Source organism: Suillus subalutaceus (assembly GCF_016647625.1).
Source record: "Suillus subalutaceus strain FC151 chromosome Unknown DFJ58scaffold_28, whole genome shotgun sequence".
Classification (NCBI taxonomy): Eukaryota; Fungi; Basidiomycota; class Agaricomycetes; order Boletales; family Suillaceae; genus Suillus; species Suillus subalutaceus.
The window spans coordinates 320,312-338,387 of record NW_024540277.1 but is presented as its reverse complement, the minus strand read 5'-3'; the positions used below and the strand labels follow the sequence as shown (position 1 = coordinate 338,387).

Sequence of the window (18,076 nt, the reverse complement as noted above, 5' to 3'; positions counted from 1 at the left end):
TTAAATGACTATACCCTCACCTAATAATGCATTTGCAGGTCAAAGCTCGTGTACCATTGTTTCGTGGTGATCTCAAGGACAACGCTTGCAACCAAGTCACTGCCTACCTTCGTTTAGGATCCGATAGCACTGCCTCTGCTAAACTTTTCATCGATAACCACAGTTACCACTATTCCATGCAGTTCGGCGTATGTTTTGAAGCCTTGGCTGTGTATTACACTAACTTATACATTACAGGACAATGATGTCCCGAAACCGGTGCGAAACAAACCTTACCAGGGTGATATCATGGTGCACCTTATGAAAGGTCGCTATTTCAACGGACTGAAGTCGGTTGGTGTCGTATTTGCACACAAATTTACTGAAATCGCGAAGAACAAAGCTGAACGGCCTGAGGTCTTGATTCCTATGGTCGCTTTGACCAGCACTTCGGTAATGTGTTCTGATATCCAATACTGTTATATTTCAAATCTTGACTGCAACCATCTATGTAGGTGTACGCGGCACTCTTTTGGAAGGCCCAGGGCTCTCCGCCTAAATTTAACTTCACAGGGAATCAGTTTAGCGAAGTCTACGTGTTCCATGTGCAATTTCTCGAGGATCTGAAGAAGAACGCACCACAGAAATTCCACAAACTCATGGCGGACATTTTTGCTGCAATAGAGTATGTCTGATTTCTTTCTTTGACAGTTTAAACTCACCCCGAGTCTTTCGCTGGCAGTGGTCTCACGCATACCAAGAAGGCTGGTACGGATTCGAAAACTGATGCACTTGCATTCCTCGATCTTGATGGGATGGATGAGTAGGCGTTTGATGGTGGTTTATGTCGCTGATCTTGAAGCTGTCCAATACAGTATATAATTCACGCTTTTCGTATCTCATAAAACTAAAAAATCCACATCATCTACACTCTTTTTAATCAAATTTAATTGTTTTCATGTATACAAGCTCGAACTAAGGATGAACTAACTCACATAAGGGACCAGAACATTAGTACTAATTTGCGAAAACCTTGTGATAACTACGAAAAAGTTAGAAGGCAGTAAAAGAGTTCTCATAAACCGCTAAAGTACACAATTATGGGTAATTTTGTCTAGTTAGATCTAAGTTAGCACGGGAGGTTTTCCCTGATGTACTCGACTCTCACATCAAGTTGAATGGGTTCATGATCGTTCCTTCGTTGATTTTATTCACCATAGGCACATATACTACAAGCTAGTCATCAGCTAATGACTATTTTCTTGGCACTGACGAGCCTTGACGCGGGAAAGTTGTCTCAGACGCTTTGGCAGGGTCAATGACTTCACTGATTTTTTTTTGACGCGTGTGACCTGAGACTGATAATGCTGCTGACAACCTTTGAGGAGCGCTCTTGCTCCATCTTTGAGTTCGGCTTGAGAACGTGGATCCTCGGAGTCGCAATCGGTCCAGAATGTAATAAATGGTTGAGTAAATCCCACTCATTCAGCCTTGCTTCATGAGTCGATTACATTACCTGTTCTACTTGTCGAATTTGAGTTCGCAAAGAGCATCAGTGGAACAGCGCACCCGAGCGGTCATAGCAGGAAATCTATGATGTTATAGGTGCACATTTATTATTGCGCGTTGCGCGGCCTGCGTGGTGCCCGCTTTGGTGACCCGTTTGTTGTTGCCCATTTGGTACCTGTTGTGATGTCTGCGCACTGCCCTTTGTATAGTCTGCGCGCTGCCCTGTGCATAGTCTGCACACTGCCCGTTCAATTGGTGACTCGGGCTCTAGCCATGTCTTTCCTTTTTTTTGCCAGTATTTTTTGCAGGGCTGCATCTTACTACTAAAAATAGAGCTCATTGGAATACAACAAGACGAGTAAGGACATCAAAACAATGTATTCTATGCTTCTAGTGAAGGTTCGAAAATCAATTTATCTGCAAGGCGGTTACAAGCTTCATCGACGAATTGATCAGCGTGATTGAATGCTGCTCCCTCCCCAATAATCTTGAACATAAGTTCCTTGCACCCTCCACTAACACGCCCGAACTGCAAATCTTTAAAGTGTTTGACAGCTTCACGATATGGTTGTGGGTTTCGTCCATCGAGAAGGAAACGAGCCATGCCATTCCACCAGATAGTGTGCCAGTCCTCATTACAGCCTACTGGATCTTGGCAGTTGCTGGTGTGCATCAAAATTTTGGGCTCTTCTGCAGCCACAATACGACGATGTTCTTCGAGAGCCGCTTGCACATAGACCAAGGTCGTAAACACATCATTGCCTAATAGTTCCTGGTGTTGTGCAGTCAATTGGGTAATGGGAGTGTCGACAAGTCGCTTGAAGGCGAATGGGAAGATTGCGCTCGTGTTATACTGTATGGCAAGGTTAATGAGCTGAGCGGGGTGGAAATGATAGCGGGTAGACTGAATGCGAGAAACAACGAATTTTCGAGTATGAGAACATTGATACATGTCGCAGAAATGCAGAAAATTTGACAGTTCTTCAATGGTGTATTGGCCGGTGCGTGCTCTACAACTGGTTTAGCAGCTCAATGAAAGGTCTATAGAACAACAACTTACCTGCCAAAGGTATGTTCAAGGAACAATTCAAACATCTCCCGTGTTGTACCATCGAGACGGATGGGCCTCTCATCACTTTTCCCGTCCATCTCTTCCAATCCAGCAGTTTCAGTAGCAGAAAACATGTCATTGAATGTTTCAGAATTTGAGGACAAGACTGAGCCGCAGAGCCTATATAGTACATTATCGATCTGTTAATGTGAGGGCACCCAAACTGCGTAAGTGACTTGATACATCAATCGAAAAACCTTACCTGAAAGACATGGCTTGCATTAGAAAAATAATAGACAGGATGTCGAGTTGGCATGGTAGGAGCGGGAGCGCCTGGCATAGTTTCTACACTTTGATGTTTGATGAAAATCAAGTTCAAAAAATGTTCAACACGACACAGCATAGCACATCATGTGAGTCACGGATTGATGGACTTACTCTTCTACTGCTTCCAAATCATGATGGAGAACATTCATTTAACCTTTGGATTCTACGGTGTGACAATCATACCGGCACTAGGCGCATATGAATGTCATAGGCATATTTTGACTTGCCTAGAAGAAAAGAGTAAGACGCTAGTCACCAGCACTATTCAGCTCCCAAGCTATCCGCTTTGGTACCACCTTTCCCCCATAGCGCGCTACCCGGTCCAACGTCTATGTGTTCCGCCCTTCCATGTCCTGCCTATGTCCACCTACCTCCACTGGTGCATTATATTTCCTTAAATGTCGCTACTCATCAGTCGCAGGTCTTATTACATGTGTCCTCATGTTCCACAGTGCTGCATGTTCTATTACCTGTCGCTACATCGTGCCCTCGCCAGTGTTGCTACTATACTCGCCTACGCATCCCGAACCCCTATGCAGTATGATAAAATGACCCATCCTACATACAGTACAGTACTTCCCTTCCCCGGACCTTTGCTGGTATCGGAGTCACTTTAGTCGCTATATCTTAGTTTTGGTGCAATCGATTCCGCTCTTGCCAATCTCTCTGATCGTGTGTCGCTTGACTTGCTTCGAGTGCGCGTCGCTAAAAGTTCCTTCATAAGTTTGATTTTCACAACGTCGGGATCGCTATCGGTAGTCGAGCTATAATCTAGTTGCTATCAGGCATTCCACTTGCACTATCATACCTTATCCCTCGCTTTCCCTTCTTTTGATTTCTTCTCGCTGTTGCTAGTCAGACGTCGCATAGCGCTATCGCATAGGACAACTTGCATAGCGCTACTTACTTATACGCACGTTTTTCTGTCGGAACTCACTTGTCGCTAGTTGCTGATCACTACAGCACTACTCATTGGTTTTTGGTCTTAGGTCGCTATAGGTTATCAGCCCTTCGCATCATCGCTACCCTTGCATATTTGAAGGGAGTTGCTTCAATAGCAGTCCTCTTGGGTCGAATATTACACTCGCACCTATTTGGATAAGTAGCGCTAGTTTCTAACCAGCCTAGTCGCTATTACTCTTTCACAATGGCTTCCAAATCATAGAGAACATTCACTCCGACACTCACTCACTTCTCATTGACACTTATAAACAGCTAGCCTTTGTTCTGGATGCCAGAAATTTTTGGGTTGCCTAAATTGGAAGTTTGAGACAAGCAGTTTGCATAATCCAAACAACACCAAACAAAGGTGCAAAAGCGAAGCACTTGCACCAGCGCCCTATTGCCTAATTAGGAAGGCCTGCCCGCCCCACTCAATAACGAGTACAACTCACTATATCATTACCCAGGCTGTCATCATTGAGCAGGAATTCTTGACAGGTTCGTTATTACTTTTATTCCATCTATCTTATGCTGATCGTCTCTCTGGATCCTCTCCTTGTTGGCCTCATCGGCACAAATGTCGCATCATACTTCCCCCATGCACTATACCATATGCCCATATGTTCAGCACGTGGCACATTCCATTTCAACCCTGCCATATGGCATGGGTTTTGACGCTGCTACTATACCACATACCCATATTCAGCATGCGGCGTGTTCCATTTCAACCCTGCCATATGGCATGGGTTTCGCTACTATACCACACACCCATATGTTCAGCATGCGGCGCATTCCATTTCAACCCTGCCATATGGCATGGGTTTCGACGCTGCTACTATACCATACGCCCATATTCAGTGTGCGGCGCATTCCATTTCAACCCTGCCATATGCACGGGTTTTGACACTACTACTATAAAATTAACGAATTCTCTTGGTGCTGTTTCTTACAGTATGTAGATATATGCAAATGACTGACTGTAGGTGTTCAGATCTACGTCATGTGTGTATGTGAGTGTTTGGTGAGTGTGAGCGTCCTGCTGCTTGAACTCGTCGAAGTTATTGTGATGCCTAGTATGCTACCACAGATGCTTCCTCACTTTCCACCTTGCACAATGGCCCATACTCCATGGCCAGCTAACTTCCTTGTTGCCCATGATACATTGTCAGACATTTACAGACACGCTTATCACATTCTGAACCAAGAGGATGCAGACCCTCTTCAGCTCACATTTTATTTAGAGGCCATAATGGCTGATGCCATACCATTACTCGAAGCATTTGAAGTTGATCCTCGAGGATTGGAAGTGCAGGATTGGCTATCTGACGCTGCTACTTTACTGGGGAGTTTGTCCGTCCAATTATCATCATTTCGACATAATATTGAGACTCGGTGATTCCTTTTATTCTTACCATTACATTAAGAAATCGCTGACTGCATTGACAGGGTGGATAGTGATATTATATTTCCTGAACCAGTGACCTTGTTGCGAACGAGCTGCCCAGGTCGCCCAAAGAATATCATAGACCTCGAATTCCTTGCCGACGCATTGTCCAACTCTCGACAAATCAAGCTTAGGGAACTGGCAGATATATTAGGAGTTCATAGAAATACTTTGCGGCTCTATATGAAATGCCACGGTATCCAAAGGAAGTACTCTGAACTCACAAACACTGATCTTGATGCTCTTATCCAGGAGTTCAAGAAAAAGCGCCCGGACTCCAGTATATGCTATATTATTGGCTTTCTCCGCAGGCATGGCATCCGCGTGCAGCATCATTGAGTGGTACATTCACTTCGTCAAGTAGACCGGTTGGGTCAGGTCCTGCGAGATCGACGGGTCAAAAGACAGCGAAAATACTATGTCAAGCGGCTCAACACACTCTGGCACATGGATGGCCACCATAAGTTAATTAGATGGGGGATTGTAGTTCACGGATTCATCGATGGCTTTTGCAGGACGGTAAGTATATGCTTATTGTGTTTATAAAACAAGCAGTTCATTAATGCAACCTCTTTTTCTATCAGATAACGGCACTGAAAGCCAGTAATAACAACCGTTCAGCTACCGTTTTGGACTTGTTCAAACTCGCAATCAGAGAGTATGGTACTCCTTCTCGTGTGCAAGGTGATCGCGGTGGAGAAAACCTCGACGTTGCCACTTACATGATAATGAAAAATGGACCGTGCCGCGCTTCATTTATGTGGGGATTGTGAGTTTTTCTTGCTCGAATTGTTTTAGTTGCTGACTCCATACATAAGCTCTACACGAAACTCTCGAATTGAGCAGCTGTGGGTTGAAGTCGGCACTCAGTTTGCTAGGCGATGGAGGGCATTTTTTACTCGGCTCGAAAATTGGCACATGCTCAACCCTCAGAACGCCAATCATCTTTGGTTGCTTCACGCACTTTTCCTTGACGATATCAATCAGGATTGCTCTGACTTTCAGGAAGAGTGGAATTGCCATCCAATATGGGGACCTGACACTAATGACAAGAGTCCAAAGGTAAGCTTGTGATTGCGTTTCAACTTGCTGAAGACCTCAATTTTATCCAGGACTTACAGTTCCTGGGACAAACACTATTTGGTGTATATCGTGACGATTGTGAGGGCGTTCACCCTGATGTGATTGAGGAGTACTACGGCATTCATGGTCGCCCTGCATCCCGACGACCACATCAAACTGGAGCAGGGCATCCTGCTGACGAGGAAGATGATGCGGATGAACAGTCGCCCGACATTATTGAGTTGATCAATGATCAGCAATGGCAGCACATCCATCATGACGCTGTCAGAGTTCCTTCACACAGGAGCGCTTTTGGTACTGACGAAGAAACGCGAGAACAATTTTTTACAGTTCTTGCTGAAGTTGTTGCAAAGAAAATCACACCAGCGTATTGCCGACTGACGCCAGATGAATGGGAAGGTGACCAGTATCCTGCCTTTGAGACGATATGTGCTGGTCGACGAGGTGTGAAAGAGCTTCAAGTCTCCCTTGCAGAGCCAATTTGGTTTCATCGAGTGAAACTATGGTGTCAAGCCTTGCTAGTTTTGACTATGTTTTTAGCCGATAGGGATTAGTCGGAACATGTGCTTGTTGAATAAATTTAAATTGTAACTTAATTTTCATGTCTTGAAGTCGTTCCTATACCTTAAGCTTCCCTGATGCGACTTGCTTGACCTGTCCCACAATCAACCAACAGTATGAACCGGGAAAACTTCTGCAGAGCGACTATTCCTGATGGTCAACTCTGCGACTGTGAAGACTTCTATGCTCGACATGGGGATGAAGGACGCTGTGCCGAGTGTGGACATGGACACAGTAAACATCCTCGGACTCGGAGGACAGTAGACACTGAACGTTCCAAAACACCCCAGGATGAAGAGGTTTGCCCAAGTTCCTCCAGTACTGCTGCAGTAAAAGAGATCTTTAACCGTGTAACTGCCAAGCGAGGAGGCTCGATTCTCTCAACTAAAGCTGCCAGAGAGGAGGCGTTGTCAACGCTTGCTTCTACTTGTCTTGCGAATTACAGTAAGCTTTCAAAGTGTCCAGGGCCATCAACTGGCTTGCAAAAGGTAATGTACTGTTAATATACTAACAAATGTTATCTACATATTCATGATTTGCTCTAGACTCGGAGGGATACTACTGCTAGTTCGCAACCTACTGGGAGCCAGGCAAAATGGAACACCGCATCCACAACATCTACTTTCCGTGTTTCGTCAGTTGGCATGATCATTTGCAGTGTTGATGTCAGTCGCGAACCTTCACTAACATTGCTCAAAAAGATCGCTGATATTCTTAATCTCTTCAGAGACATGGCGTCATCAGAGTGTCAAAAGCTCCATCCAAGAACAGTTTAAATGAGATCCAGGCCATGAAGAATCGCGGATGTTATGTGGATGAACAAGCGACATTCCATCATGATTGGTCTTACTCCAGAATCACTCAACTACTACGCAAGCTATTTCCAAAGGTCTTCAATTATCTGGATGCAGATAGGTCCAGGAATGTGTCGTCGTCAGCGGGCCAGGATGAGAAGCCAATTTGGAGACTTTTGAACAAGAGTGGGCAAGTCTTGACTGTCATCAATATTGCATGTCTGACTGGAACAGACTTAGCCAAGCACAAGGGCCGGGACAAAGCAAGCATAACAGAATCTCACCTTTGGTTTGGTGCGATCACCACTATATACACCTGATTGCTGTGCTAATAACTCGTGTCAGTCACCAGGAACCGTATTCCAGACACTGTGTACGAATCCTGGAACACCCAGCCCATTATAGCTGGTTCAGATTCCGAAGGCGATGGTGACAGTTCAGAGCTTTTCTCTGACATAGACAGCATCAGAGAAGATGCCGACCATAACCCTGAACTTGCTAGCTCCTTGATGGAGATGGATTTAAGCGACTCTGGAGACATTCATGCCTGACTACAAAGGAAAAGGTAAGCTGAGGATCTTGAAGACACCAATGGTCAATGGTAGGTCTGCGTTCTGTTCCAGTTGACTCGAACAAAAAAGCTGACAATTGTGTATCTAGCCAAACGGACTCACACAGCACTCTCCCCTGATGAATCGCTGACAAATCAGAGAGTAGCAGTGAAAAGACTCAAGAGCGGTAAGTTGTTACTGTTGCCTTTTATAACATAAATCTGGACTCACATTTTTTGTTCATTAGAAATGGCTTCCACCATCCCACGTTACCTGCCTTTCGAGTCTCCTCCTTCACTCAGTCAGCTGAGTGTTCCAGGTGTACCAGCTCCATGCCCTACTTTCCCTGAATTATCATATCTAGTTGTGATTGTCTCTGTGAGTGAGGATGATATTTTGTGGCGCAGCCAGCCTCAACCCGACGACCCTTTTGCACCGGTGATGGTCAATCCCTGGGAATCCAAATATGCTATCAGGCCTGTCCATTACCTCATTTGATCCTTTGACGTTTCAGTATCTTGTCTACGTGTTTAATTGCATTTTTTTGCTTATCTTGCACTATACTGCACTACTGCAGCATGATCCTTACAATACTCTTCGAGCTGAATGAATCGGGCATCAACGTTCAACGACTAATGATTTTGCACTGTCATTACATCTACTACATAGGACAAGGACAATAGCATCCCCTTCTTTGCTTTGATGTTGACTGTTTGACGTGCCAGGTAGTAGGGGACACATGTAGAAGATAATGCAGCCCTGCAAAAAATACTGGCAAAAAAAAGGAAAGACATGGCTAGAGCCCGAGTCACCAATTGAACGGGCAGCGCGCAGACTATACAAAGGGCAGTGCGCAGACATCACAACAGGTACCAAATGGGCAACAACAAACGGGTCACCAAAGCGGGCACCGCGCAGGCCGCGCAACGCGCAATAATAAATGTGCACCTATAACATCATATCACAGGCGCGTCACGACCGCGGCAGGCGCGGCAGGACCGCGTCAATTTCACCTGGCCCATAAAATATTGCTTTACGTAAATACTATTCTAATCTGTTCACCAGTCCACTGATGCGTACATATGGCGAATACTGCCACCTTGTCCCCATTATCCTGCCAGTTATCGATATCTCATACCTGTGCGCCGCTCTCCAGGTCCCATAATCAGAGCAAGCTGTCATTTGAATATGTGCCGTGCTGGTCAGTGGTCACCAGGTAGTGGCGTGGCACCTAGTAGGCTGCCAGTGGTATGGCCTCGCATCATCTTCCAGCGAGTGACCACTGGCGCCTGTTGCTTTTCACTGGTCGACCCTCGGGGTCTTGGATTGTGCACTGTATATGTGAGAGCAGCTTGCCAGGATCTTTGAATCAGAAAGTGCTAGTTGGCAACGGCAAAGACTGCTGGTGAGTCGAATAGCCGGTCTTAATATCCCAGACTATTGCCCTCCCATCATTGGATCCGCTCACGATCCGCTCGCCGTCTGCACACTCCACATAAGCAGTATGCCCTATCAACCTCGCGATGATCTTCCCCGTCTCTACGTCCCACAACCTCACTTTCCCATCGGTGCTTCCACTCACAACGGTGTTGTCGTGTGGAGATAAGTCTATGCTAGACATTACCGATGTATCCCCCTCATCTCTCCAGTTATCGCCCATCTGTGCGCCGCTCTCCAAATCACATAGTCGGAGTGATGTGTCATCTGAACATGTGATGATGTGCTGTCCGTTGCGCAGGTGCAAAACACCTCGTACCCGGCTGGTATGTCCTTGCATCGTCCGACGGGGCATGGTTGACGTCTCTTACAACTCAGCCCTCGGGGTCTCGGTCACAGCAGATCGTGGCCTATGTATACAGGAGAAGCCTGCCGGGATCTTTGAGTTAGAATGGGTAGTCTGGCGATGGTAAGGACCATTAGTGAGTCGGCGGACCTACCTTACTCGATTTTTGCGCATGAGTTTCTCACGAAACGCCTGCGAGAGCAATTCAATCCTGATCCACAGGACAGCGTCGAGACAATGTATGCAGGTGCGGCGCTGGCGTTACTTGCCAAGACTCAAGTAAACTCTGGCCCAGGCTTTGGTGGCTAGCTTCGGGTGGAGTTTGCATAAGTACATTGAATTTGAATTATTACTGCTCCATGCATGAACTAATTTAAATCATGAATGTCGTGATAGACAGGCGCTTGCAGGGACAGGGTAGCTATGATCATTGCGCTTCCATACCCCAGGAAAATAGATGAATATCATGGGTTTGAATGCGCAATTATTAGCCAGGAGCTAGTACTTGGCTGGGACGATAAATTTCGATTCAGCAATACTACTTTGCCTCGCGGAAGTAGAGGCTGCAAGGGTTAGGTAGCTGGCAAACGGCGTGAGCGTTGAAGTATGGTACCACTATGAAAAACTTGTTCAACTTGATTAACGCATCGATATGACCAAGTGTCATGCCGGTCTTTCGTATAATGGGCTCGTGAAATCGCATGCTTAAGACATTGCAACGGAAGATCAACGTAGACCAATATGGTGCTGGGATAGTGATTCCGACATGGTACATAGTACATGAACTCCAGGGAGACAATGAGTTTTAAGAAGGTTTCGTCCCACCTCAGTGGCGAAGCAGCGAGCTAAGGAATTTTTGAGCGGGAATGCTCATACGAATGTTTCTACTGATCACCAAGTAAACATCTGAATCCCGGGTTATGGTGCTCACTTAAGTCAGGGCGGAACAGTCCAAAGTATGACTTTGCAAGTCGACTGTACGACATGTCATCGACCAAAATTACAATGATTCGGCAATTGTTTGAAGGTCAAATTAAGTGTGTCTCCGAGTCCGCTAAAAGTTGTCCTAGATATGAATGGTATAAGAATAAGACCAACTACCTGCAATGTATCAAGCAGCATAAAAATAGCACGTGTATTGTTCAACGGCATGGCTGATTGTGTGCCCGTCAATGCATCGCCATTCTGATGTGAATGTAGCTCCTCTGTATAAAAAGCAAGGAACTCCCTCTAAAAAGCACATCGAGTGCCTCTCACGAGACAGGTACCAGGGACCCAGCACCAGAACCAGCGTAAACGCAGTCCATCTTCACATCCGGGAGCGGATGATCGCTCGTCCCTTTTCAAAAGTGTCAGAGCAGTAGCATCGTGAGCACATAAATAACCTACCAGCATGACAATACGGAAATCCGTCCTCTTTGTGTCCCCACCACATCACAGACGACCACTCGTCCACGAGGTTGGCGAGCGTCTGGACGTGGCCGTATGCAGCCGGCTGGGGACCGCGCGGTCGACGCAGTGCGACGAAAGTGAAGAAACAGGCAAATATAAACAGCGCTATGCATAAGTTCCAGATCTGCAAGAGGGTGTGAGGATGTCATAGTAGTTTTACATGGGGAGACAGTACGAACCTGGGCAGTCGACATGGTTACCGACAACATTGTTAGTTGCCCATTCAATACGGAGGGATATATACTAAAAGAAAGCCCAAACATCCAATCTGTGATTTGTGATTGTCGAGGATGGTGGTCAGTAACAAGGATAAAAATACTAGACGGGAATGACTCACGCAGGAAAGGCTTCGTGACGAAAAGTACGAGACAAATCGGATGACTGAAAATCATCTTCAACGGGTTCGTCGCCATTCTAAGTCCTTTCCTTCCAGTAGCGCATCTCCACTGTCTTTCGTCTCGAATGACATTTGCGATGAGCTCTGAGCAATGCAGCCCAAGCGTCAACGGTCCCTGGACAGCTGCCATGTTGACAAAAAGCAGAATCCACGCCTCAATATTGACACCCGGCATAAGATACATGATGTAATTGTCCAACTCGTTGGGCAAGAACGTCCACGTTGTTGTGGTCAGCCCATCGCAGGGAATGTTACCCTTGCCAGCGTATTTGCCCCAGATATACATGACGAGTGCGGCCCATCCAGCGCATGCTGCAACGATCACCCAAAGAGAAATGATAACTTTCCGGATGCTAGCGTGAGCATGCCATGCCGAGGGCTGTATCTCTGGCGGCTTCGCTGGACCTCCGCCCGTGTCTAGGTCAGACACACGACGCATGCACCGGAAAGTAACAGGGGTCAATTGGGTGTGGTGGACCAGTGCGGCGGTCAAGTCGAAAGATGAGGAACTCCACGTCAATATTTTGACAGCCCGTATCCCTGACAATGCGATCATCACCTGGAGCAGGAGTACGACGCCCAAAATGAGGAGAGGTAACCCTACGAAGGCAATACCCTGCTCATATGGTTGCATTTGATAGTCGAAACATACGACGAGTGAGGCTGAGCTGTAGGATATAATGAGGAGGACAGCTGAGATACCGTTAAGCAGGGCGCCATTAGGGTGATACCATCCACGAGCTGCGGTCAGAAGGCGCAGATTGGTGTTGAAACGAAGCCGAGACTCTGAGGCTAGCGCAGAGCGCAATGAGATGCCGTGCACGAAGCCTATGGACTCGGTGCATAACGTGACGATTAGGTTAAGTGCTAGGGTCAATATTTCCGCCTGCAGGGACAACTGAGACAACTGAGACTCCGTCGCATTGAAAATAGTGATCAGGTCGGGCACGGCTACACCGTAGATTCCATGTTTGGCTAGAATGACAGTGGCTGCAACGATGCATGAGCAGCTAAAGATGCCCGAGCATGCCACTCCAACAAGGGCACAACTGCGACTTGTCAGACCGCGGTCGTAGAAATCGGTTCTAGTATCAGCAGTGAACTTCGAATCAGATATCGAGTCGAAGTTCTGGTGATTCGGGAGTGCGTCATATGCAAGAAGACCGGACAGATGCGAACTTTCATCTGTCTGGTTGGAAGAAGCTGTCATGGGAGGCATAGACATGAAAATCAGGCAGCGCATTATGGACACGCAGATTAAATATGACCATGGCCTCTGGTGCATGTGGCTTCGTGATGGAAAAGCGGTCGTGTGACGCGGTATTTATGTGTATCCAGTGCACCGTTGATTTACATCGCATCGCAGTGCGGCAATACTAAAAGTGCACATGTCAGGATGGTGATCATTGAAAGCCATCAAGTCTGACCCCCTTGTACTGCACACATATCCGTGCAAAATGTACAGACCAGCCGTTGCTGTCAATTAAGTAAGGGCAGTGAGAAACAGGATCAGGAGTCAAATAAGTTTGCAGGTGTGAATCACCGGAAAGTAGCAGTGATATGTGGCATAAATAGACTGCACATGCGTAAATTGCGGAAATCTGACTTCAGTGCGACTTCAAAGATGCTCACCTTGGTGAGAACGTCAAGTTGATCAATTGATGCATCCCAGGCGTGATAATTGTGTTGCTGTTAGTCAATCCTTGTTTGGATGGTCTGCAAACTCACATGGGACGACTACTGGTATTCAATGAGCTCCAAAGCGCAGCTAGTACAGGGTTCCCCGACACGTTCATCTCTTACCGCTCTCACTTTCCTCCACGAACATCACACGATACATTGGTGACTGCTGATGACAGGGGTTGCTAATGTTGGGAAGCCTAATGTATGCGACCCCCGTTGTTGGAGAAAAAGCCCTGTGAACACTGCGTTGAGTTTTAGCAGCATGAATCATTTAACCAACCTCGATCCATCGTGGAACTTCTGTTCATCAACAAGTGTGCGAAGAGCTCCACAATTTGCCAAGGGCATCAAGATTACCAACAAAGCGCATAAGGAACCCCACTGGAGAGCGCTTCTGGCCGTACCAAGTCAGAAGTGCTGGAAATGGTGTAGTATTCGCTGCATCACATTAAAGAAGCTGGGGAGCCACGTCATTAGACTGCATTAAATTCGGCGGTCCATTACAGGAAGGGGGGAAATACGGTAAACATATGAGATCCTCACTTCACAAGTGCGTTTCCCCTGCACGATGTGTCAATGAGAGTTACCCGACGTCAATGTTGCACATACCTATTGAACATAGCTTGTTTGTGTGCCAGCTCTTTGTCAATAATAACTTTGCTGTCTCCATTGACGACAGCAATAATCTCTCGTGCTAAACGCTCCTCCACTGTCTTCCCAGTCTTGTTTTTAGTGGCAGTTAATACAGCATGAACACCCACCCTTATGCGCTGTTTTCTGTAAACGCAGCAGATCTCACAACATTCTTTCCTGAGCGCTTCTGTGATATGCACTTGATAGCGGTGATGAGAGCATGGCGGAGGATAGGAAGCGGTGGCGCGTGGGTAAGAGCGTGAATATAAAGGAGGATACGGGAGACGACGCGCTCTGCCCTTGCAGGCTTTCCATGGTTAAACAGGGAAGATGCGAGGAAATGAAGAAGGGGGTCGGATGCTGGCGGAATAGGCATTTGTGAAACGTCTGGACTTGAAGTCTGGGTTGGGGACGTGAAGGAAGATAATACATCCGATAGCTATGAGGTCTTCAATTCGAGGCCTAACGAAAACCCCATTATAGAGTCAAGTAACACTGCACTCTGGTTGAGTGTTCGTTCATCGGCAGTAGAACTATTAGCACGGCGAGCAACTTGGACTGGAAGTGTGCGTCTCAGCGCGACACCGAATGGACGGGGGTATGCGTTGGGGACAAGATAGAAACGAGTGCCTCGACGCGTTAAACATTGTTGGGCGCATTGTTACTAACGATCGCAAAGAGAGCCGAAAGCAAAGAATCTAACCCAGATTGAAACTAGTCTAGACATGCGACCGACGGGGCGTAGCTATTTGAATTTTCGACCTAGCCGTAACGCGGCGTGACGCGTGACGATGCGCATGTGACTCGGCCCCGCGCCCAAGCGTTCAATTCCTACTATCGGTTACCACCAGTTCCCGCATGCCCACACCTTGTGCATCGTTCAAGACAACACTTTTCTAGTAGCTACTCCCCGAACTCACATATGCTACTCTGATCAATTGCCAATTTGAGGAACCGACCATAAGCTGAGACGGTCCTATCCTCGATCAATTCGTACTGCATGATTCGATGACCATTCAACTGGGTCCCACATCTCCTTTCTGCTTCACCTTCCAGCCTGTCCATCTTCAAATTTGATGTGTTCAGTATGTTCTCGGGTGGTTCAGGATGTTGTTGCCGTATGCTGTATTCTGAATCCAGCACCACTCGTAGCCCCCTCATTCATGACCTTCAGTTGCAGTTCCTCTGTGCTTGTGGCCAGGATGATCGTATTTTGATGGACTCATGGTCCCGCACACTATGACAGTCTTACAACTTATCATTTGTTTCCTAAACTTCAGCCCAGCTTGCAAGCCGATCCAGTTGTCGGAAATTTCCAGGCACCATTGTGATTCCTTGGTAGACATTTTAAGGACCGATTTTCACACATGCTATCTTAATGTATTTGAATGACACACAATTATATTTTAAGACCTTATAATGGTTGCCACTGTCCATTGTAAGGCATTAGAATGGCTGTGTTGTGACACGTGAGGGGTGGACCTTGAAAGGCATCGTAAGGCATCATAATGCTGCCGAAAATCTTGAAACAAACAAAATATCATTTGAGTGTGCCACGTGATCTTTTAACATCTCATACCAACTTGTTATTTGAGTACTCTACTTATTTTGCTATTGTAGTTATTACATTACTATCTAATCCTAATCATTAACTTACTATCTAATCATTACAATTGTATTACTACTATTTTATTGTTGTAGGTAGGATTCGAACTCTAGACTTTAACCTTATTAGTTAGTAAGGACCGTAGTATTGAAGGGCATAGTTACCCCTTGGCCATAGGGCCAATACATAGTTAGGAACCCACTTACCCATATCGACATTTTAAGAGCCTTATAAGGCAGCAAGCGGTGATAGTCAAGTGATAGTATGCAGCCCTACAGTGGATACGAGTACGTAGATGTCATGTATTTGAACCTAAATACATGAAGGGAGAACAAATAATGTGCTAAGATAACTGAAACAACAGTATGGGATAGTAATATTGTCAGCAGAATCACTTTGTATACTTTGTAGTTGCCTTCTTGCTGCAACCACTGACGCACTTAGTCTTTGGAGCTTCTGTAGGCGTGTCTTGGGCGGCTGCCTGTGCTGTAACACGGCCCTTACGACGAGCAGGTACTTGGGAACCCGTTGTCAGTGGTGCAGGTGCTGCGGCGACAGAATCGGCAATGTTGTCGTTGGTATTAAGTGATAATTGATTTATGCCGAAATGCAGCTGCGTCGAAGCAGACGTAACGCACATCTGACTAACAGACATCTGAGTTGATGAAGTGAAGTTCATGGTGGTTGAGGTGGGATGGTCATCATGGACGACAGCAGGGATTGCAGGTGTCGAAGTGGAGACAGTGGAAAGGGTGGAAAGGGCAGGAGAGGGTGCACGTGCGCTAGAATGAGATGGCGAAGCATTGTGGGGGACAGAGTCAATGTTGTCGAGTTCCTGTAAGAAATCATCCTCCCAAGTGCAAGGCGCAGCGGCAGGCACCACAGTAGATGTAGGCGCACTAGGTGCTGCAGTAGTATTGAAGACTTCTTTGTTGAAATACTCCATCACACTAATCGCCCATGGTGTGCCTTTGAGTAGGCGTTCCAAGTAGAAATCGAAGTCTTTCTGGTAGTCGATTTTGGTCTCGGCCCCAATTGCAGTAAGTTTGGCGTCATGAGTCAATAAGAAACGTGCCTGAACGAGTGAAAATCAGCAATGTAAGGTAAAGAACATATGATATGCTTACCAAGATAGCTGCGCCTGCAATCATACCCTCTGAGACACTCTGTGCGCCCATGCGCAGACCTCTGCCTTTTGGATGCCCCCGGGTCTTTCCACCAAGTATTGCATTCCCAAAGACTTCAATGCGGACAATCTAGAACAAGTAGAGTTAGGCAATGCTCGTGTACATTGATCAGCGGTACTCACTTTGATGAGGACCATAGACTTAAGAAACTCGTCAGCTGCCATGGCATTGGGCTTTGCAAATAATACAGGCGCCAGACGGATGAAGTTGCCCTCACCATTCTTCTTCAGTAAGCCAAGGAGGTCTTTGTTGTGTTCCTTCTTTGACGGTTTGTCAGCAAAAAGACTGGGATCGAGCTTGAAAGAAGAGAAAATGATGCCCGCGCAGTCCTTGATGCTGTGCAGGATATTCGACCTCTCGGAGCTGACCGCAGCACGAAATTAATGATAACAAGTATCAGCATGGTCTGGGACTTCAAAGTAGAGTATGATGTACTTACTAAGGATGAAAACCGAGAGTAGGTCTCCATTGATTGGTGCAGGTCTTTGGGTATGAACGAGTAAAGTTCAGCCATTGCGCCTTTGAGTTTTTCCTCGGGAGAAGTCCAGTGAGTAGCACTGCGTGAATCAATACCAGGTTGAGGCATTGTCGGGAACAGGCCGTTTGCGACCCAGAAGTGACAGTACAACGTGTATCGCTGACCTTGATGGCTGATACCGGAGTCTAGCGGAGACGTTTTCTTGAACACGCGGTTGCGGCTACGAGCAGGAATCACAGCAGATAGTGTAAGGTATTGTCTCTTGAGGACGTGTAATTTGGATCGTGTTGTATTGTAGGCTTGCTGGGCTATTGCGAGAGCCTACATATGTTATAACATAGGTGTATATCAGATGACATACTTTGCCAGCGTTGCGAGTGTGCTTACCTTTCGAACTTCATGCATTTGGGCATTGGCACCTGGGACTGCCAAGACCAACCTCAACTGGTCGAGGTCACTCCCAGATTGGTCACTGTCTGATCCGTCAGAGCTATTGGACTTGTCTGACGTGACTGCATTGATTTCAGCTTCGAAATCTTCACCATCATCTGGTCCAGGTCTATGGTTGCACGGCATGGCAATGACAGTCTGTAGAAGGAAGGTATCTGGTGTGAGC

General features: G+C 46.6%; 7 protein-coding genes across 7 annotated transcripts; 3 read left to right on the top strand and 4 right to left on the bottom strand.

The window, feature by feature from the left end:
• Positions 1–26: 26 nt before the first annotated feature.
• DFJ58DRAFT_725659 (uncharacterized protein) lies at positions 27–806 on the top strand (the record flags this gene model as incomplete). The annotated part of the gene is made up of 4 exons (XM_041385266.1): positions 27–188; positions 238–432; positions 495–664; positions 722–806. The coding sequence occupies 4 exons, from the start codon at positions 27–29 to the stop codon at positions 804–806; spliced, it is 612 nt and encodes a 203-aa protein (XP_041246238.1).
• A 1,064-nt stretch (positions 807–1,870) lies between these two features.
• DFJ58DRAFT_839635 (uncharacterized protein) lies at positions 1,871–2,673 on the bottom strand (the record flags this gene model as incomplete). The annotated part of the gene is made up of 2 exons (XM_041392536.1): positions 1,871–2,498; positions 2,549–2,673. 2 exons carry the CDS (start codon positions 2,671–2,673, stop codon positions 1,871–1,873), a joined length of 753 nt encoding a protein of 250 aa, XP_041246237.1.
• Positions 2,674–6,062: 3,389 nt separating this feature from the next.
• On the top strand, positions 6,063–6,889 carry DFJ58DRAFT_657262 (uncharacterized protein; the record flags this gene model as incomplete). The annotated part of the gene is made up of 2 exons (XM_041381966.1): positions 6,063–6,314; positions 6,365–6,889. Coding segments are annotated over 2 exons (777 nt in total), but the record flags the coding sequence as incomplete, so codon positions are not given.
• Positions 6,890–8,281: 1,392 nt separating this feature from the next.
• On the top strand, positions 8,282–8,739 carry DFJ58DRAFT_725656 (uncharacterized protein; the record flags this gene model as incomplete). The annotated part of the gene is made up of 3 exons (XM_041385265.1): positions 8,282–8,291; positions 8,351–8,428; positions 8,489–8,739. 3 exons carry the CDS (start codon positions 8,282–8,284, stop codon positions 8,737–8,739), a joined length of 339 nt encoding a protein of 112 aa, XP_041246235.1.
• A 2,538-nt stretch (positions 8,740–11,277) lies between these two features.
• Positions 11,278–13,098, bottom strand: DFJ58DRAFT_744197 (uncharacterized protein; the record flags this gene model as incomplete). The annotated part of the gene is made up of 4 exons (XM_041387301.1): positions 11,278–11,363; positions 11,414–11,600; positions 11,656–11,744; positions 11,814–13,098. 4 exons carry the CDS (start codon positions 13,096–13,098, stop codon positions 11,278–11,280), a joined length of 1,647 nt encoding a protein of 548 aa, XP_041246234.1.
• A 997-nt stretch (positions 13,099–14,095) lies between these two features.
• DFJ58DRAFT_744196 (ribosomal protein S7 domain-containing protein) lies at positions 14,096–14,912 on the bottom strand (the record flags this gene model as incomplete). Its single annotated transcript, XM_041387300.1, has 3 exons — positions 14,390–14,912; positions 14,166–14,333; positions 14,096–14,117 (listed from the first exon to the last, which is right to left on the bottom strand). Exons 1-3 carry the CDS (start codon positions 14,563–14,565, stop codon positions 14,096–14,098), a joined length of 366 nt encoding a protein of 121 aa, XP_041246233.1. The 5' UTR covers positions 14,566–14,912.
• A 1,274-nt stretch (positions 14,913–16,186) lies between these two features.
• DFJ58DRAFT_725653 (uncharacterized protein) lies at positions 16,187–18,036 on the bottom strand (the record flags this gene model as incomplete). Its single annotated transcript, XM_041385264.1, has 6 exons — positions 16,187–16,870; positions 16,923–17,051; positions 17,105–17,278; positions 17,337–17,345; positions 17,422–17,781; positions 17,848–18,036. The coding sequence occupies 6 exons, from the start codon at positions 18,034–18,036 to the stop codon at positions 16,187–16,189; spliced, it is 1,545 nt and encodes a 514-aa protein (XP_041246232.1).
• Positions 18,037–18,076: the final 40 nt, after the last annotated feature.